This window comes from Lingula anatina, chromosome 3 (assembly GCF_051362555.1).
Source record: "Lingula anatina isolate TDL-2025a chromosome 3, LinAna3.0, whole genome shotgun sequence".
Taxonomy (NCBI): domain Eukaryota; kingdom Metazoa; phylum Brachiopoda; class Lingulata; order Lingulida; family Lingulidae; genus Lingula; species Lingula anatina.
The window spans coordinates 10,793,080-10,813,416 of NC_141769.1; the positions used below are offsets into that span (position 1 = coordinate 10,793,080).

Genomic DNA, 20,337 nt, shown 5'->3' on the forward strand with positions numbered 1-20,337 from the left:
ACATTTGCCGAGTTATCAAAGAAAATTTATGCAAATAAAGGTCGTGAGAGATACTAATTAATGCAGAAGTAACGCACAGGAGAATTAAGCCAAGGCTATACTTAACGAGCCACGGCACAGACGACGCTGGCGACATGGGGTTATCAGGGCATGCATCGCTTCCTTGTACGATCTGAGGCCACTCGGCCATTGTTAATGTCTTGGACACGCCTCTTTCGAGACTGACCCTAACTGTTCTGCATTAATTTAAAGTCATTATTCTAAATTCATCGTCACACTCGCTAAAGAGAACACGTAGCGTTTATTTATTAATTCATTTTGGTTTATAGCACTCTTATGTATCATTGTTATCCCCAGTAATACGTTTGTTGTACAAGACGGAATATAACTTGACTGGTTAATTACCCTTTCATAAACCTGGGGAAAAGAAAAGGTTGCTGATAATGTAATGAACGCTGACTGTTATTTTGATCCTCTGTTAAAATTGGAAGGTGTAAGAGCGACGGCTGATATAGACTTGTGTGCAATTTTCGAGATGCATGTAATACACGTATGACGTTAAAATATATATGTAAAATACATGTACTGTTTTTCTTTTTTAATATGTATAACCGAATTAAAATCAACTTTTGTAATACATCGGTGTTTTCTTTCTATCTTTCTTTTTCTTTATTTAATATCTTTTATTTCTTTTTTTTAATTCGCCTTTCTTTCTTTCTTTTTATTTTTGCAAATACATCTGTTTTCTATATTGCTCATGATTAGCGCAGCGTAAATAAATGGTTCAGATAATTGATTTGACTTAAAAAACTGAAGGCGAAAAGCCAATCGTTTGTTACATTGCTCTGCATATTCTTACATGGACTGATATTTGTAATACGCATAACATTTGATATGAATTGGGCAGAAAAACTAGTGAATGCCGTCCACTTATTCTAAAGGAGAAATGTATGATTCAAATACATGCGCATTTCTGTTTTGCATTTTATAAATTATGTGAAGAATGAACAGAGAGGAAAATGTATAAATATAAATAATTTTATTAAAACTGTAAAAAGCCGTTTACAATAACCACTCATAAATAAAAACTGAATAATCGGTGTTAATTCTAATGTACATGAAAAACAAATCTCTCCTTAAACATGTAACTGTTAGCTATGTTAAAGCAATGTTTAATACATGTGCAATCAAAAAGAAAATCAAGAGGCCATATCAATGGCAGAGCAAACACATTTAGTAACATATACACAGACTGAAGAATGCATTTATGAAATGAATTTTTATGAGTGTAGAAGATAAAGCAGATAGGAAAAGTGACGCAAGTTAAGTCACGGTTAGTGGTAATCACTGGTCACGTGATGATAGCGTTTCCTCCAAAAGGCTCCATTTCTGCGCTGTAGAATTTGAAGTCTTTAGCCCCACAGACTTAGAACTTGTTGGTCTTTCTGTTTACAGCAACACCCGCACAGAGAAGTCATTTCCACTCAGGACAAAAAACAACCAACAAAATAAGGGTCAAACCTACAAAAAATGAATATGCATGTATTTTTTTATTTTATTTACACCACAATGTTGGAATGCTCATTGTCGTAGCACTTACTGTCAGTGGTCTTAATGGATGCAATAAAATTTTTGTATAAATTTGAAAAGAAATGTGTAAATTGAATTGCAGAAATTATTGTGCATAATTCACCGGGAATCTTGTCACCGTGCACCGTAGCGTTAAAAATGACAAGGAAGAATACCTGATTTTTACCTGATAATTAAAGAAATGTGCAGGTCCGTAGCCAGCAATTTCAAAAGGGGGTTCTTTTTCTGAAAAAGTGGACCTTTTTCCATAAAAATTTAATGTACCTAGATCAAATTTTACCCAGAGTGGACCTTTTCCCAGCTAAAGGGGCGGTTCTTTTGAACCCCCCGAACCCCCCTGGCTACGGGCCTGCATGTGTGAATGAAAATGATGCTTTTTTTTACCTTTATATCTAGCGTCTCCTAACCCTGATAATAGTTGTTTTGATAGCTGGGATATCCAGAGTTGCCGTAGTAACCTTGGTTAGAGTATCCAGAGTTTGTCCCATAGTACGATGGATTGCTGGCCTGTGTTCCATAGTTGTAGTTCTGCCCATACCCATTATACCCGCCGCTGGTTTGGTAATTCACGCCACTGTTATACGGCTGAGATTGGTAGTATTGGTTGCCATACCCTGCGTAACTGCCGTACCCAGCGTTGTTATACCCTGCGTTATTACCATACCCCACGGTACCACCGTACCCGGCATTGTTATTATACCCTGGGGTGCCACCATATCCGGCGTTGTTATACCCTGTGTATGTTGGATCATTGTAACTCTGGTAATTGTTGTCACCTTGGTTACTGTATGTAGGGTTACCGCCGTAATTGCTCTGGTACAACTTTCCTTGGTTACCATAGGCCGTGTTCCCGCCGTATGTCTGTGACTGGTAGCCTTGATTCACGTAGCCAGGGTTGCTGTTGTAGGTGGTCGAAGGTCTTGCGTACCCTACGACGTTGCTCCCACCATAGCCGACGTTTCCACCGGTTCCCCCTGTGGCGCTGGGTGTGGCTGCGGCATTAGACCCCCCAATACGCCCGGAAGGAAACTGATATGGTTGTGCCGCCGACGGCGTCAGTATGGCCAGAGCAGCGATAAGGAACACAAGCAAGGCGTTCATATTGTCGCCGGGCAGGATCACGATGGTCGCAGGGGCTGGGGAGCGCTCGCGCGGCTGCTCTGAATGTCTCAATCACATACACCAGGGATGATATAGGCGGTATTATCTACCATTTCCAATTTTAATATGTAAAATCCCGGTTACGTATATTAAAGTCTTTAGTCACGTATGAGGAAACGAAATGACCTTTATCAGGATATTTGATAAGCATACATGGAGAACACTTAATGGTAGCCTTACTGCAGCGTTCCATTTGGGAAATTATAGGTATGCAAATTGGGGGCGTTTTAAAGATACGTTTCGTATATGTATTTAAATAGTGCCACACCAGATTAAAAACGGCGATTTTTCAATGTGCGTCTCCGTCGTACATGTCAATAATTAACATATCTTACTGGCTTGTTACCTCGTTAACACGCGCATCCACAATCATGCACGCATAGACATACACCTTACCATTTTAATTATTTAAAATATTAATGTGAACAGTATTTTCTCCTTCCTGGACTGGGTGTATCTCGGGCCATGGAGGGAGGCTCCGCGAGGATAAAATTAACAAACAAATTTCATAATCAAGAATTCACCTTAGGGTCACCAAATGGTCTTTTGGATTCGTTTTATATAAGTTTGTCTGAAAGCGACAGGGCGTGATAAACAGCATTATCAATGAAGGGCAGGTTGGGAGATTCAATTAGAGGTGATTTGTTCTACAGAGAATAATTTGACTTTTGTGGACTTCTTAATCTGAATCTGACTTTTGAATCTTATATTTTTTTATCGTACATATGGTTTTTTGTAATTGAAATCCTTTGAACTTTGCCATTTAATTTCACACCAGTATGCCTTCAAACTTGTGGTAATACAATGGAAAACATTTTGCTTCTTAAAGGGCAATTTTATTTTGTCTTGACTGCCGCACGTACTCGCGGAAATAAAATTTCTTTTTACTGGTATCATTAGCTACAGCATTTTACTTTTGAATGATGTGTGATGAAATTAAGTATATGAGGTCTATCAGAAAAAGACAAATTACTCTAAATCTCTATTAGCAACAGACGCAGCATAGCCTCTAATCCAAACCTAGTGCAGATGCTATGAAAGTTGATCTTCAGACTCGCTTTAGATCTCTTTCAAGCCAGGCAGAGCGTAAAGTCAAAAATATCAAAAACAGGCTCTGGTATTAAAAATAATACTCACAAGACATCAAATACAAAAGAAACACGCCAAGAGGTTTCATATACAGCGTATCTGGATGGTCGCCGTGAGAGCATTCAGATAAGTGCTGCAGTCCATATGTGGATTGTTACTATAAAAACAATACATTAGGGCTGTGTTTGCATACAAATTGGAAAGACCGATTCATTTATCCTTTGAGCCCTCCGAAACCAAAGTTAGCACCAAAACCGGGAGCATGACCACCGTTTACAAACCTAGGACCGAAACTGCTACCAAAGCCAGAACCTTTCCCTCCTAGAAAGCCCTTGAAACCAGGTGCAAAGTTTCCACCAAAGTTAAAACTGTTTCCGAAACCGAATGGGTCGCCTTTTCCACCGAAGATGTTTCCGAAGCCAAATGGATTACCAATTCCACCAAAATTAAAACTGTTGCCGAAGCCGAATGGATTGCCAATTCCACCAAATTTTAAATTATCTCCGAAGCCAAATGGCTGTCCTATTCCACCAAAGATGTTTCCGAAGCCAAATGGACCGCCAATTCCACCAAAGTTGAAATCATTTCCGCAGCAGAATGAGTCGACTTTGCCACCAAAGTTAAGATTGTTTCCGAAGCCGAATGGGTTGCCTTTTCCACCAAAGTTAAAATTATTTCCGAAGCCGAATGGCCCAACTTTACCACCAATGTTAAGATTGTTTCCGAAACCGAATGGGTTGCCTTTTCCACCAAAGTTAAAATTGTTTCCAAAGCCGAATGGGTTGCCCTTTCCACCAAATTTAATATTATTTCCAACACCTAGTAGGTCACCCTTTCCACCAAAGTCTCTTCCACCATACCCGTAGGTGTTGCCAATGTCCATTCCACCATAACCAAAAGTGTTGCCATTGCTCACTCCCCCAGAGCCCTTGATATTGCCAATGTCCATTCCACCATAGCCATTGGCGTTGCCATTGTTCACTCCCCCAGAGCCCTTGATATTGCCATTGCTCATCCCACCGTAGCCATTGGCGTTGCCATTGTTCACTCCCCCAGAGCCCTTGATATTACCATTGCTCATTCCACCATAGCCATTGGCGTTGCCATTGCTCATTCCACCATAGCCATTGGTGTTGCCATTGCTCACTCCCCCATTACCCTTGACATTGCCATTGCCCATTCCACCACCGCCATTGGTGTTGCCGTTGCCCATTCCACCATAGCCATTGGTGTTGCCGTTGCCCATTCCACCATAGCCATTGGTGTTGCCGTTGCCCATTCCACCATAGCCATTGGTGTTGACGTTGCCCATTCCACCATAGCCATCGGTGTTGCCGTTGCCCATTCCACCATAGCCATTGGTGTTGCCGTTGCCCATTCCACCATAGCCATTGGCGTTGCCGTTGCCCATTCCACCATAGCCATTGGCGTTGCCGTTGCCCATTCCACCATAGCCAGTGCCGCCAAAGAAACCACCTCCGTAGACAACGCCGCCTGGATTACCAGTGCTGTACATGTACGGGTAATAAGTGGCACTTGCCAACACTGCAGCGTTCAGCAGCAGAAATGTTTTCAACATTTTAATGTTTCTGTCAACAAAAATGTGAGCTCTTAGAGACAAGAGGAAGAAGCTAGTTCATTTATAGAGCCAGGTGCGTGATTTGTTCGATTATCTAAAAAGTATTGATATTTTTGAGGGTACTGCAGCACCCTTGAACAATTTGATCATTGTAGATCACAGCAGATATGAACCAGAAGGGTTAAATTATAACTTAATCAAATACGAAGCAATTTTAAATGTGTTTTTTAATGAACAAGGTGGAATAAATCAGTGGCTGAATAAAAAAAATCAGTTGGTGGTGGTAAATATTCCCACTGTAAGGCGGACTTATTTACTAGACTACAGATATGCTGAACCAAGTATGTAATTATTCAGATAGGATACCCATTTTATATCTTAATATACTTTACAAAGGTATGAAATTCGGTTCTTAAATCGTTTTTCTTTTCAGCATCCTTTGCCTGCATTCTGCAGGCATTAGTGTTTTACATTTGTTACTACACAGTCGTAAAATGTATGTCATAATTATTGATATTATTGCCGGGAATATTGAAAACTACAGTTTTCAACGGCATTAATAAAAAGGTTGGTGACAGATATAATCTTTAATTGGACGCGCATGTTCTAAGGGCTTGAAGAGTGGCATCCTTAGCGCACTTCGCATTTTCGGCGCATTTTATGTCAACAGTCTTCCTTTTCATTTTTGCCCAACGTAAAGTACTAAACGTCTAGTAGACATCATAAGTTTCGTAGCACCTATAATTCAATGAGGTATAAAAACAAATCACTATGATATATCTTTAGATAATATTGAGTGTGACACTTCCAAAAGGAAGTGGAAATAAGAGCTTGTTAACAAGATAATTAATACTTTTCTTACCCGTTATTAGATTGCTTCAGTGTGTTAATGAAAATGTAAAGTAAAAATGAATTACTGTATTTACTGGCCCAAAAATAGAGTTTTGACGCCAGCTAAAAAACTCACATCGTCACTAGGCGTTAATACAGGCGCGTATTGTGGAGCACGTTTACTACAAGTCAATAGGTCTTACAAATTCTTAGCTTTCGTTTCAATCTAACAGAGGCCTACTGATAGTTCAATGCAATATCAAAGATGATACAATAAATAATTTGCACTTGACAGGTCTACGCTATGAATACCGCTGTATATTGCAAAGTTGCATGTCATCCACATAGTTGTTCACCGCGCCCTGAGCTATGGGACTGTTAACATCCCCTTCAGCAATCCTTGTCATTAACTCCCTCACGCCTGTAATTTCAAAGACGAAGCTCTCTACGTCGTCAATGTGTGCACCCACGTGCAGCGTGTCCGAATCTCGTACTATTAGGGACACCGGATAGATATAAGACAGCGCTATGACAGGACTGGGGGGCCGCGACCTTGACATAAAGTTAGGGTGCACCTTTATCGGTGTACTAACGTACACCACTTTCTGTTTTTCTATATTATATACCACCAAATGGGCGTAGTATAGATCATATACTTTATATGGTGAGTTGCATACCGACGTCGTGTGGCCCACGGATATTGCGTACGGCCACTGGTACTCTTCGAATGGTGTTCCTCCACGAATACCCGGCAGGCCAGCATGATGTATTCGGTTAGCTGCATTACTGAAGTTTCTCTCTCCATTGCCAGGTTTGAATTGACAAAGGCCCGTGTGGCTGCATTCTGTTATCAGCAATGGATCAAGTGAATAGATAAAAGAAAGTCGATTAGAAAAACTTAGAAGAGACCAGTTTTTCTCCCAGCACGGCGTTGGCATGTCACGGATGGTTATTGGCACCGAGTTGTCTTTCTCCACGCTGTATATATACTGTCTGATGACGATCATTTTGTTGTCTCTGCAGACAGCAGAGGCCCCCTCAACTCTGTTGTACAACACCATTGTTTTATTCTGAACAGTAAAAGCCCTTGGGTCCGCTGGACCGCCATACTGTATCCCTGCATCCATTACAATGGGTGACGGGATATTTACCAGACGACCCTCGGATACAGGTTCGTATTTGGAGCCTAACGTCTGTATATAGAGGTAGTTTTTCAAAATTCTACTTTGGTGTAGTTTTGGAGACGGTGAAACGTTGACACGGAGAGCCAAAAAGATGTTCCCGTCCGGGAGGATGGTCATACCTGGGGACATGAGACGGACAGCTTGAAAAAAATTCTTGTCAAATTTTGACTTCACTAAGTCTTGAGGAAACGTGTGTACAATAGAGGTCGAAATCAACGCCGTGGTATCTACATAGCCATATTGACCTGTAAAGATTCTCCCCTTTAAATTATATTTAAACGTATACATTCTTTTCAGAGATGTCCAGTGGAGTCGCCTGTTGCCCCTTATTGAGCTCTGAACACGTGCAGAGTGGTTGGCAGAATGTCCTGTTTGCACTGAAGGCGGTACTCGTCCAGCGTTGTCTTTTTTACTTGACTGGAGGCAGTTTATGTTTATGGAACTACGCATAGTCATATAAGTCAACAGAAATCCTGTGAGAATGAACAAAATGCGCCAGGGGACATGGTTGTGGCAGTTTTTGGTCATTATTTAGTCCTTTGTTTCGTAGTTGTGGCTTGACACACGTCGTTTGGTCTACAGTGTAAGCTGAAACGAAAGAAATTCATTGTAACATTTCATGTATATCATATTGAACTACATGTACGTGTATGACTGTAAATAACGGAAATAACTCGTGTTTATTATCATCATTTTAGCCTGTTGAGCACCTATCCACGCAAGGATCTTTACGTGGAGAATTGGTATCTACGCCGCAAAGTGTGCCTTTTTGAATTTGAATAAATATTAGAATAAAAATAAAAAGGGTGGATAAAAGATTAAAATTTAGAAAAACGGTGAGGGGATTTTCATCGGAGACTGTAAAAGAGACAAGTGGAAGACGGTCGTATAGGCATCACACTAATTCACCGGGAGTCTGGATAGAGTGGATGAAGCGATTAGCAGAATGTTGCCCTTTCTTAAATAACGTATAACAATACCCGGGTTATAAATCATTCAGTGGACAGAAGGTCACAACTACTATACCAGCTAAATGCGTCCATATATCTCTACGAAATTTTTATGTTAGATGTAAGAATATCCACATCACTCTAATTGAAATTCAAACAATTAAAATATTCATCAATTCGAGTTACCGATACCTACAAATTTAAAAACGCTGGTCTAGCACCAATAGGTATCAATTGGGAAGGACATGGAATATTAAGGGAGAAGCTTAACAATATTATTTAGTTGAAAAGGTGCAATTTGGCGCACTCCGGTATAGATGAATCATCCATCTGCAGCTTCAAAGGAGTTTTTTATGCATCGTCAGCGGTTTGAAATTTTGATTTGATTTTTTCAAATAGCTAAAGCCCGAGGGTACCCTAAACCCGTCTTTGTCAGTCATAAATCGGCCCGTTTTGAATTCCACGCAAGGCCATACCAAAGAGTGTCCTTAATACTGAAATGGCTCTTCTCCTATTTCTAATGCATCGGTATCTATCTTGACTAACTGCTCTTGAAGAGGCCAAATTATCCCAAGTCAGTGACAGGAACGTTGAACTTTTCAAAGTTGGATCAGTTACAAACGTTGTACGGGTGATGTACTTTAAAGAACATTGTCATGGAAAGTAGAATGATTTTTTATCAAAAGATTTCTTGATGGGAATAATTACTTGATTTGTGGTTGATAATATATATTGCATCGTTTCACCGACATCCTATGCCGGTTTGATACGGAGAGACATTTCAGTATTATTACTGAACACAAATATTTAATTATATAACTCCAAGCGCACATATAAGTTCCGAGACCTTGTCTCCACACAAACTAGACAACTCTTCTCGTATTTTAAAACTGTTATATCTGTATTTTGCGATAGACAGTAAACATCTTTTATAAAAGGCAGAAACGATGACTCACTTTGTGGGGTTAAGAACATTAGCACCGGTGTACAATGTAGTAATAAAATGTAACTTTACGCAGCAAAAGAAGTCGTGCCTCCTTCTCCGCTTGAGTTGTTCAATTACTGTGATATAGGCCAATGATCCGATGTGCACTAGGGTATTCCTTCGGTACACTGGGGAAATTGAATAGTATTGCAAATGACGCTTTAATTTAAGCAACAAGATGATAATTTAAGTCTGTTAATATGTTTCAGAGGTAAACATAAAAAATAAATTTTATTAATTAAATATGCACATTATGCTAAGAAATTTTTTATCCTTTACTTCTCAATAAATCTCTATTTGACAAGACAGGTGACAGGCAGGGCCTCGAAAGGTGTTTAAGGAAACAAAGCCAGTTGCTTTAACAATTTTATTTGTTAAAACAAAACGTGTTCTAACTGACTATCGACATGCAACCGAAGTGACTCTGTGCCTGTTTCTCATTTAAAAACTAATCACTGATCAGGACGAAACTGTGGAAAATGTCACATCCGTTATTCAACGAGTTTTAAACTATCACGAGGTCCGAGTGGTTTCTTTTTAGCCCAAAATAAGCATGTCACAATGCAGTGTGGTTATAATCTTAAAGCGGATGTTAATATGACTTTGAGCGGTCCTGGTCGATCAGTTCCTCTCTAAAAATCACTTTCCACTGAGACATTTTTAATATCATTGACGGTCCATTGTGACGATAGGCATCGTTTAAAACGCTGCATTATAACTTTAAAGTTAAAAATAAACCGCTTAGCTACCCTAGAGCATGATGATTTATAATCAGATCACGCCTACAAAATTTAGGCGTTCCTTTAACCGAGTGTCACTTGTCAGCTGGGAAAGTGGAGCTAGAGATGTACAAAGAATTTGATAAACAGGTCGGCTAGGTGCCCCCGACGCGTTCTTCCTACCTCATCCAAGCTAGTCTCTTATTTCTCCATTTCACCTTTACTGCTAATCAGCAGTATATTAGAGGCAGATAGGGTTCGTCCTCGATTTAACAACAGAACAAGCAAAAATGGACAAAATTACGTCCAAGAAGCAAATATCTGATACGAAGTCATAACCATGATAATTTCATGTTATTTCTTTGTGGTCCCCCCTTCAACAAACAGTATTTAAATCAATTAGATACTAGAAGTTCCCTGCAGAAGTTGGTCTCATTATCAAATCAATTACAATCACTGGTGACGAGTTTTCCATCCACACCGGGTGGGATCTAGCTTTATATCTGAATGCGCCCTTTGTGTATAGAAAAGACCCATAGCGCCTACCTTCACGTTGATGTACCGGTGTCTAGTGGGAATTTCTCCACTTGGTCAATAAACGGGGGTTCTGTGTTCACCCATCCTGACTCTTCACCGCAAAACACATTTATAATATATAGAGTGATGGATTGCAAATGAAAAACTGACACCTGATATATTGCCTTATATAATGGCAGGGCGAGATCTCGTAACTGATAAGAATACAACTCGTCTGACTGCAGTCTGTCCTCAGGATTTGGTTGATTTTGCCGAGGTATTTCAGCGTCATTTCATCATAATCTTGATAGTGTCAAATTTACGCCATCACAACCAGTGGTAGTCACCCTGCTCATGTACAAGAATGTATATAAGCCACTGAACCAATTACAGGGTACTACACCGTCGGAGCATACTTTTTCTCCTTTTGTGTTGGCTTACAGCCAAAATTGACGGAAGCATCTGATACTTGATGAGGGACATTAACCAAGAATTCACCGCTAGCTCGAAGTCGGTGGACGCCGTAGCTTAAAATGCATACCTATTAGCTGAGATTGCCAACCTGTGTATTTTAGAGCTATACGTATCATGTTTGGTAGATTATGTTTTTGAGACACAGAATCTTTGATAAGCTCCTGGTATTAAGTTTTTTGTATCACTCAGGTTTTACCTTTAAGGCAATGAACCGCCTCAGGTGTAACACGCACTGACTTGTATGTCACTTTTCAATACAACCGGTGCCTACTACTCGCAGTATATTATTATTATTATTTGGTCGTTTAAATGCGGACAACTGCAAATAATTTACTGGTGGCTTATTGTGAAGACGAATACCATAGGTTTATGTATAGAGGGCTCCCAACATTACAGTATACAAATTTATATTGATTAATAATAAGTTAATCAATGACAGAAAAAAAACTTAAACAATGGGAATCTAACGTATTACGCGTATTCATAACGTATACAGAGCATGCACTTTTAATATTTCAGTATCTTCATCATCTTCATCTTAGGGAGAGAGAAAATTTGTCTAAGCAGATCTTAAAACTCAGTGAGTTAAGGAAGATATTGAACATCTAAGACCTATTGCAGATTAGACTTTAGAAAATTCACGAAATGTCGTAGTGGCATTAATAAAAGCAAATATCAATGACACTTTCCTTATTGCATTGACACATGGTCTACTGTCCCCTTTTACAGTCTACTGTTTTCTTAAATATCAGAAACTTACTACCATTGAAGATGGAGAGAAATGACCCGAAGAACTGACAAATATTCAAAGAAGTTGCAATTAAAAAGAGATTGAACTGCACTTACTAGTTGTTGGCCTCTCTTAGTAGACGTCTATAAGATCAGTGTAAGTGTCTCCAGTTATACGATAATATCAAACCACCACATTCGAAGGCGTTTAAATTACCACTTGCATTGCGATTAATGTCGAAGATAAGGTCCCTTCAGCCAGCGCCCGGGGCGATAGTGTCAATTTTGACACTAACGGCGATTGCGACTTTAATGACAGTTGTAGGCGTCGCGGTCGGCCACATTTGAGGTGGATCGTTTCCTATATTAGCCATGCGTTCGGGCTGCCCGCCCCTGTTCCTATATAGGTAACACGTAAGCTGTCAAAGTAGTTAAAGTACCTGTATAACCCGGTACAATGCAGATCACGAAGCCTTTAAATATAAAATATATTAATCAATGTCAAGTTGCAGGTTTCCTGGTAACCTGGTCTTTTTGAGAAATGACAAATTCAAGCTTCAAACCAGAATAATATATGCTTAAGAATGAAAACTGATATTTACTGCGTTATGGACATGTGGACAGTGTATAAGGACGCGTTCCCAATGAAACTATTGTTCTACGTAGATCGATCAATTCTGCGGGGACTCTTGCTGAATGCAATCAGTTTAAGTAAATGGCACGCCTCCCAGAGCAGCTAGGAGGTGATTAACTTTAGTGTGAGTTCGGTCGAACTCAAAACGAAGTGAAAAAGCTTCCAGAAGTCTTTCGCCCTCGATAGTTAATCACCTGCAAGCTGCTCGAGCAAGCTTGTCATTCAGTTAATATGACTACAATTAGTGAAAGTCCACGAGAAGTTAAATCGATCTCCGGGATTCGGCTACTGTTTTTCTCGTAAAAATTTGGGATCCATGGATGCAATTCCTAAATTGAAGAAAGACACTCAACTTCCAAGAGGCGTATCATTTTACATCAGGCCGAAAATACATCTGTATCGAAAGCTTAATTTCCGATGGTGAGCGAGTCCGAAAACTTAGGGTTCTAGTCAAACAACTAACACACGTTTGATTAACACAACAAAAAGAATATTGACCCTAAAATAATCGACTGGTTAATATTTATAAGCAATGAGTATCCTAAATGTCAGTTGGAAAATTCAGTGCAGGTTACGACATATGGAGTCTTTGGTGTCGGTTTCTACTGCGTCGCCTATTTATACAGACGCTATACTTATATTTTCATTTGTTATTCGTAATTCTTTATATATGCTATATCCTCGTAACATTTAAAAAGTCACGCCAGTATATATTTTCGGCCATAAGTGTTCACGTATTACGTACACAATCTTACAAGATGAGAGCTATTTGACAGAAATATTCACAGTGTTACTTCTTTTTTTTTACAATATTTGGGCTTTATCTGCAGATTCTGACTTACGCCCGTTTTGCTTTGGCAATCAAAACAATTTGTTGTCATGCAATTTGTTAATGTTTGGACTTTATGCGTATTTATTGGCTTAATTGCATTGCAACTTTTAAATGTTTCCTTAAATAGTTCTTTTCTAAGTTGAAAGTCACCACCTGAAATCCAGGTCGTCAAGTCCGATAACATGACGTCACGCGAAATGGGATTTCAAGTTGATTCTCATCCCCTTCTGGCGTGACCTCCAGCTGAAGGCGACAATTCACCAAAAAGTTCTCAACAATCAAGGTGTTTTTATGAACACAGGCACGCAAAGAAGCGACCAAGTTAATTAATAAGATAACTGTAATTTTCACTGATAAACGCCAGATAAGGTAAGTCACGAGAAGATGACTGGCTTTGCCATAACCTCGTCATAGTCATGACGTCAGTAAGGGTGTCTGGAGGTGTAAGATGTTAGACTCCCATAATTAAAAAGAAGTAGAGTATAGCTTAAATGAATACATAATAACATTGGTTGTTATGTTATCATCACAAGGTGAGGTGTATTAATAAAATATGTATTCAGACACGTAAAGATATTTATCAAGCAACTACAGGTATCAAAACTGCACTTTATAACTCGTAGCCTACACATCCGTGTTACATGTACTAGTACAAGACATGATGACTCCAGATGAAGTATTCTGATGCACGTGCATAAAAGCAATAAACTTATCATAACTGTACTCTTAATTTCCTTTTGATATTTCTGTCTGATAGATTTTTCTTTAATTCCATACATGCAATAGTCGACACTATTGCATCCATATTAAGATTGAAAAATTGTTAGGTATCCATGTTAGTTTTGTTGCTATGGTGATTTGAACTTTGGATTCAATCAATATAGACCCCATGGGAAATTTTTGTTTTTGGATATTATGTCAATTTTCTTCACAGATGAAGTACGCCCATAGTCCATATCTCCTACACATGGTCCTCAGTACCCTTGGCAGACATAGATTAGAAAAAAATTATAAGTACCCATGCAAATTTTGTTTTAAAAGCACCAATATTAAAAGCAGTACTGAAACACTTTGTTTTCTGGTTTTAAATGGGGAAGTTTGCTCTCACACATGTGTGTGCGTGGGAACGTGCATAATAATCAACGCCGTTCCGTTTGTTTGAAACCCACTGCATACAATTAAATGCATCAACGTGGCAATGGGCTGCTATATTGAAGCATATTTGGCCTTTTTCCTGTTAGATTGGTGTATATGCATTCAGACTTGGCTAAATACAACAATATATTATTTAAAAATGCGCGCAATTTAAAAAGTATGAGGATGTAAGGAGACGGTTTTTGTTTGAAAGAGCATAATTGCTGGGAACGATTATCTGTGAATAATCACCAAGATAAAAGACAGTATTTTGAATATGGTGATCTATTGTCCTAGTCGGCACGCAACTACCTGGTGGTCAGTGCTAATAACGGTTTTTATCAGGAAATAACTTTGACCAACCGTTACACTTACTGTAATATATGCAGATCGCGCGTCATGAAACTGAAAAGTTTTTGCTATAAAATGGAAAAGTGCTGAAATTTGCCTTCACTCCCACGGTGGCTACACGGGCCTAAGATACAGCTTTAACAATGAGGGGAGGCGGGGAAAAGGTGATGATTCTGGCAGTATTTGCTACAGTCATCGGGGCAGGGTTGTGTTATGTCCCGTACGGCGGCGGCTACGGTGGTTACGGCGGTGGCTACGGTGGTTACGGCGGCTATGGCGGGTACGGTGGTTACGGCGGCTACGGTGGCTACGGCGGCTACGGCGGTGGCTATGGTGGTTACGGCGGAGGTTACGGTGCCGTCCCTTATGTCGGCGGCTACGGCGGCTACGGTGGCTACGGCGGTGGAATATACAACGGCGGCTATGGGCAGCAAGGTGTCGGCTACGGAGGTTACGGGAATGCAGCTCAAGGCCGTGGTGTCGCTCAAGGCTACGGACAATACGGTAACGCACAGAACCTTGCAAAATACGGCGGCTACGGAGGCGCAGCACAGGGCTTAAATAAAGCGTACAACGGTTATGGGCAGGAAAAGGCTGGCTTTGGGAACCAAGCAGCTACTGGTTACAACAAGTACTCAGCAGTGAGCAAGACATTTAATGCTGTGGAAAAGGTGAGTTGGCGTACCCAAGTAGATTTAAAATTAGATATCTGTAATGCTTTCTGTATTTTCTATACAATATCATCATCTCAGTTTTCGATATAGGCCTATATTAAACTGGATAACCTACATGTGGATTGTACCGTTTCATTCAATTAAAAAAACAATATTTGCAAATAATTAGCCACTGTTTTAATATTAGGCATTAAAATACATATTCTCTTTTATTTCAATCCGAGTAGGAAGGCAAATTCGGCAACTACGACAATTCTGGTGCCTATGGTGCTCTCGGCAACCAGAGTGGCTATGGGGCCCAGGCCAACAAGGCCCAGTACGGTCAGGGATACGGCCAGAATTACGGTAGCCAAAACCAGGGCTACGGCCAGCAATATGGTGTAGCTCAAGGACAGTATGGCGCTACTCAAGGGGGCGTCGGTGCTGGCTATGGTGGTGGAATAGGCAGCGTTGGAGGATTGTATGGCTAGAGGTTAGTTTGCATTAAGTTGCGTGGGTCTTTCATTTGTGCATCTTACTGTCCATGTGTGTGTAAAATAAAATTATGTTCTCATCTTTATGACACTTTTAATATCTTAAATAGTGTTTAAATCGTGAAATACAAAAAAACCAAAAACAAATATTTTAGACTGTGAAATGCAGTATATATAGTATGGGTTTTGACTGGCTGAGATTTGAACTCCCCCTTGCACACAGTGCGTGTCGACTGAAAGATGGTTATCAATACCAGTGGTCGCAGTGTACTGTATGATTAACTGTAGTCACAGGTAGACCCTGGTGGACTTGTATGCAAATTAATAGATCTCTAATTATATTCATCATAGTCGGCACGTTAAAATCCCATGTACAACCCTATTCATCGACGATTAGTCGGCTTTAATATCTTTAGTTTCAGTGCGATATTAATGGTTTAACCTGTTAATTCTTCAGTGTTGCAGATCGCCCATAGGATTCAGAAGGAGTATTTTTCCCCGGTTCCCTCTACGGTCAACACTAGAAGACAAACGACCCCGCGCAGCGCATGTGCATGAAAATGTCCGCAGTCAGCACCGACTCCCGTATCTCCATTTGTCTGACGTACATTTGTGTCCTTCTCCATCGTCATCGACCTTGACCGCACGTGAGGTTGAGCCCACGTTTAATCTCCCTGGTGTCCAAGGAGGTCCGTAAGTGGCAAGTCAGCACGTCGTCCAGCCACTTCATGTGACGTCGAAAATTATCCAATAACCATTTTTTGTGGCGTCATTGGTATCGATATGTGAGAACATTAAAGACTTGATTTGACGCTGCACTCATCTTTGATTACTGTGAAAAAGGATCATTGATTGCTCAAGAAATAAGCCTCGAAAGATATTGTCGTCACTTGTTCATTTCTTATCAATGGCGTTAACTATAAAGCTTTAATTTAATAAGTATCATTTGATATATGAAATATAGCCAAAGCATACGTTTCTAATAAACTATTTATGATAAATGCCTTGCGTTTTCTTGTTGTACAAACCAGACATTTTTATGTTAAAACCAGAAAAAAATAATGGGTCAGCAGTTGTATATTTCGTGACCAAATAATGTTTAAATTCAAGTTTCCACATCCTTTACTTTGCAAAACATTACGACAGAGTCAACAGACTATTGTATGAATTGTATAAATATGTCCCACACGGGACGAAGAGGAATGATGATGATGATGATGATAAATATTTAATCTCGAAATTATAAAATTATCTTAGTAATCTTTCGGGACTTTGATGTTGATGATGCACAATATATGCTGTATGTCATCTGAGAGGGGCACTCTGGAACATAATGAATTCTCAGTTTCCTTCTGATGAGGAGAAATACAAAACGAATGCATATCCACTCAGGTCAGTAATAGAAAAGCCCGTTTCTTGTGTAGAAAAATAAAAACTCTTTAATGTTACAAATAAATGGAGTCAAATATGACATTGATTGTTGAAAGAATCAATCTTTTTTCTGCAAAGCCCTGAAATGGCTTAATAATTTTTAAAAATGAACCCGGAAAAGCAAGGACAATGCATATATTCCTTTATATTTCTCAGTTATATCTGACCAAATATCAATTTTCAAGTGGCTGCTGAAGATAGCTTTAATTGTCTCATTAATATTTATATACGTTTAAAATGTACTAGTATAATGAATTATTCAGCAGATCTTAAATAACTGTTTTTACTGCACATAATTTTACCCCGACCTCCCTCCGGACAGGTCAGGTTTATTAAAGTGTGAAGGAAAAAGCCTGTAATCAACGCATATGTGCATCGTCTTATTAAAGGGTCAGTCTGCAAATTTCCGCGTGTCGCACTGACCAATCAAATTGCATTTTGTTAGGACAGGGCAAACACGGTTTTGTAAGCCCGTTTGTTTTTCTTTTGTGAATATGAGAAAAAGCTTAAACTTCTCAACGACGACTCCTGTTTTTGTCGTAATTGGTTGCTAAACACAATGAAAACAAGACAAATTCGGTATACAATAAATATATTTGATTATTATTGACAAAATCATACTTAACAACATAAGGAACGATATAACTGTGTTTTCTAGAGAATTTCAGCAATCTATGCCAAAGAAATCAAGCTACATTTGTCATATAACTTAAGTGGACCACGCATCGCGTGCGCCACTCCCCGGACATGGTTTTAACAGGGCTTTTAACTAAAAGAAATTACATATTAAACAACGCAAACACCAAAATCGTACAAAACAAACAAGCAAAATGATTGTGATTCGTCGGAGTCAAGAATAGATGCGGCTGCAAGTTCAACTTCGGATCAATTTCGAAGTTCCGTATTTTGAATTAGAGATTGGGAGTCGGTGCTCTGGACATGTGCGCTGTGCGGACGGGAGACTTCTAGTTTTGACATCCGGGAACTTGCGGCGCTGTATTCATTGGCCTTCTGTGGACACTAAAACGAAACAGCGGGACAAGAATCATTTCAAGTTGAAATACGAACGACATAAGTGTAAAGAAAAGAGCAAACAGTAAACTAAGTATTTTGAAAATTTACAGCAGAGAAAATAAGTGTTGAATATATTTGTTTTGTAATTTGATAATCTATCGATTTAGATTGTCTTGTCTGATGAGAATTGTTAAAAGATTAATTACAGTAAGGCTTTCATTCAGGCGCTGCGAGATGCAAAATATTGAACAACTGAAATAAGATTTTTCCTTGAATAAAACAAATACTGTAAGTGTTCTAATAAAAGCATTTTTAGTAACCAAAACTCGGAGCCACATTTGCCATCTAGAAAAAATATTTCAGGTCGGTGTTTCAATTTTTTGTCAACTTAAGATATTTAAAACACAATGTATTAAGATCATATTCGTGTATCACAAATAACCTACCTAACATTAATAAAAAATCGCTTGTATATATACAAATATCAATAGAAATTTCCACAATACGCCATTACTCACTTCAACCGACGTAGCCGGTGCCAAAGCCTGCCCCTGTTCCAAAACCCCGCCCAGCTCCTGCATATTGTCCTTGTGCCACGCCGTAGCCGACACCCTGGTTCCCATAGTCCTGACCGTACCCCTGGCCGTAGCCTTGCTGGTACTGTCCTTGAGTGGCCTTGTTTCCGTAGCCAGATTGGTTACCCTGAGCGCCATAGTTGCCGTTGGCGCCGTAATTTCCGAACGAGTCTACTTTATTGACGGCGTTGTACGTCTTGCTGACAGCGCTATACTTGTTGTAACCCTGATTTGCGCCCTCCCTCAAGGCTCCGTAATTCTGGCCATAGCCGTTATAGGCTTTATTAGCGCCCTCGCCGAAACCTCCGTATCCTCCGTAGTTGCCATAGCCTTGGTTCTGTCCGTAGGCGCCGTTATTGGTATAGACGCCCCTCCCTGCGTCGTACCCAACCGCCCCGCCGACCGCCCCGGTACCGCCGACCGCCCCGGCACCGTAAATACCCCCATAGTAGGGAGCATTGTAGTATCCCGGATACCCTCCGTAGCCATAGCCGCCATACCCTCCATAGCCGTAGCCAGGGGGATAGTAACCCCCGTAACCATAACCATAACCAGGGCTGCCGTAACCGTATCCTCTGTAGGGCAACACACTGTACTGCTGTGAATGAGCGCTGCCCAGGAGAAATACTAGTAATGTTGCTGCTACGCAAAAAATCCCTGAGTTGGCGGCCATCTTGCCTAGGGACTGTGGGGAATCAACCCTGCTCGTGTCGTGGCCAGTCTCCCAACGATGTGTGTTTGTGCTTTGCCCCAAAATGTTTTTATATCCCCCATCCTATCCCAATAAAGTCAGATAAAGTGATGTTTTGCATACATTAACTAATGGCGTCACGTCCAAAATGTAGCTGTAGCCGCCATCACCGTTTATCAGGATTTCTTGATTAGTATTATTTGTGTTTAAGTGCGTGACATTTCCTGAATCTAAAATGACCAATGTCCGTTGTCATCTGATTGTTGACCTTTGACTTGTAAGCACCTTTGTGTCAGTGAAAATTAATTTTCAGTTAATGTCAGTGCTGTTTAGGTGTCCCAAATGAAGAAAATGTAGCGTATTTTTTGCTTGCCAGGTAAATTTTAAATGTGCAAACTCAATTATAATTTTTGGAAACAGTATTTTTTTTACTTTGAAGAACAGCATTTACTAGTACGGCCACAGGCAGCCAACAACCAAACAACCTTTTTTTGTCTAAGACCGCAAACAGATACGGAATATTTTAGTTCAACTCTAAATACCGCGCACGGATCCTCAATACGTTGATTGAACACGCTCATGTGTTATTTATATATTTAAGGGCTATAAGTGTCAAGTAATTACATAGTAATTTTCGTGTTTGGTCATAATATTTCCCTTATTGTGAATTTAGAATCTATAAATGCTAATAGATGAATGAAAAAATAATTAGTGCGAATTT

At 39.8% G+C, this 20,337-nt stretch overlaps 4 protein-coding genes across 6 annotated transcripts; 1 reads left to right on the forward strand and 3 right to left on the reverse strand.

Moving 5' to 3' along the window:
* Positions 1–1,022: 1,022 nt before the first annotated feature.
* On the reverse strand, positions 1,023–2,789 carry LOC106157639 (uncharacterized). The gene is made up of 2 exons (XM_013533353.2): positions 1,975–2,789; positions 1,023–1,521 (listed from the first exon to the last, which is right to left on the reverse strand). The coding sequence occupies exon 1, from the start codon at positions 2,689–2,691 to the stop codon at positions 1,993–1,995; it is 699 nt and encodes a 232-aa protein (XP_013388807.2). The 5' UTR covers positions 2,692–2,789; the 3' UTR covers positions 1,023–1,521; positions 1,975–1,992.
* A 170-nt stretch (positions 2,790–2,959) lies between these two features.
* On the reverse strand, positions 2,960–12,260 carry LOC106157657 (uncharacterized). Of its 3 annotated transcripts, none has more exons than XM_087008179.1 (2): positions 10,635–11,142; positions 2,960–8,022 (listed from the first exon to the last, which is right to left on the reverse strand). In XM_087008179.1, the coding sequence occupies exon 2, from the start codon at positions 5,417–5,419 to the stop codon at positions 4,055–4,057; it is 1,365 nt and encodes a 454-aa protein (XP_086864305.1). In that variant the 5' UTR covers positions 5,420–8,022; positions 10,635–11,142; the 3' UTR covers positions 2,960–4,054. The 3 variants fall into 3 exon arrangements, with proteins under 3 accessions (XP_086864305.1, XP_013388826.2, XP_086864304.1); XM_013533372.2 differs by lacking the exon at positions 10,635–11,142 and adding an exon at positions 11,925–12,260 and having other exon boundaries at positions 5,629–8,022; XM_087008178.1 differs by having other exon boundaries at positions 5,629–8,022; positions 10,635–11,092.
* Positions 12,261–14,851: 2,591 nt separating this feature from the next.
* Positions 14,852–16,906, forward strand: LOC106157635 (uncharacterized). The gene is made up of 3 exons (XM_013533348.2): positions 14,852–15,429; positions 15,660–15,904; positions 16,363–16,906. The coding sequence occupies exons 1-2, from the start codon at positions 14,902–14,904 to the stop codon at positions 15,900–15,902; spliced, it is 771 nt and encodes a 256-aa protein (XP_013388802.1). The 5' UTR covers positions 14,852–14,901; the 3' UTR covers positions 15,903–15,904; positions 16,363–16,906.
* Positions 16,907–17,918: 1,012 nt separating this feature from the next.
* LOC106157638 (uncharacterized) lies at positions 17,919–19,782 on the reverse strand. The gene is made up of 2 exons (XM_013533352.3): positions 18,869–19,782; positions 17,919–18,356 (listed from the first exon to the last, which is right to left on the reverse strand). The coding sequence occupies exon 1, from the start codon at positions 19,596–19,598 to the stop codon at positions 18,870–18,872; it is 729 nt and encodes a 242-aa protein (XP_013388806.2). The 5' UTR covers positions 19,599–19,782; the 3' UTR covers positions 17,919–18,356; position 18,869.
* Between the last annotated feature and the right edge of the window lie 555 nt (positions 19,783–20,337).

Coding starts and splice junctions, on each gene's coding strand:
- LOC106157639 (XM_013533353.2), bottom strand. CDS start 2,691: ATGAACGCCTTGCTTGTGTTCCTTATCGCTGCTCTGGCCATACTGACG.
- LOC106157657 (XM_013533372.2), bottom strand. CDS start 7,962: ATGACCAAAAACTGCCACAACCATGTCCCCTGGCGCATTTTGTTCATT.
- LOC106157635 (XM_013533348.2), top strand. CDS start 14,902: ATGAGGGGAGGCGGGGAAAAGGTGATGATTCTGGCAGTATTTGCTACA. Junction 15,430..15,659: donor CATTTAATGCTGTGGAAAAG/GTGAGTTGGCGT, acceptor CAATCCGAGTAG/GAAGGCAAATTCGGCAACTA.
- LOC106157638 (XM_013533352.3), bottom strand. CDS start 19,598: ATGGCCGCCAACTCAGGGATTTTTTGCGTAGCAGCAACATTACTAGTA.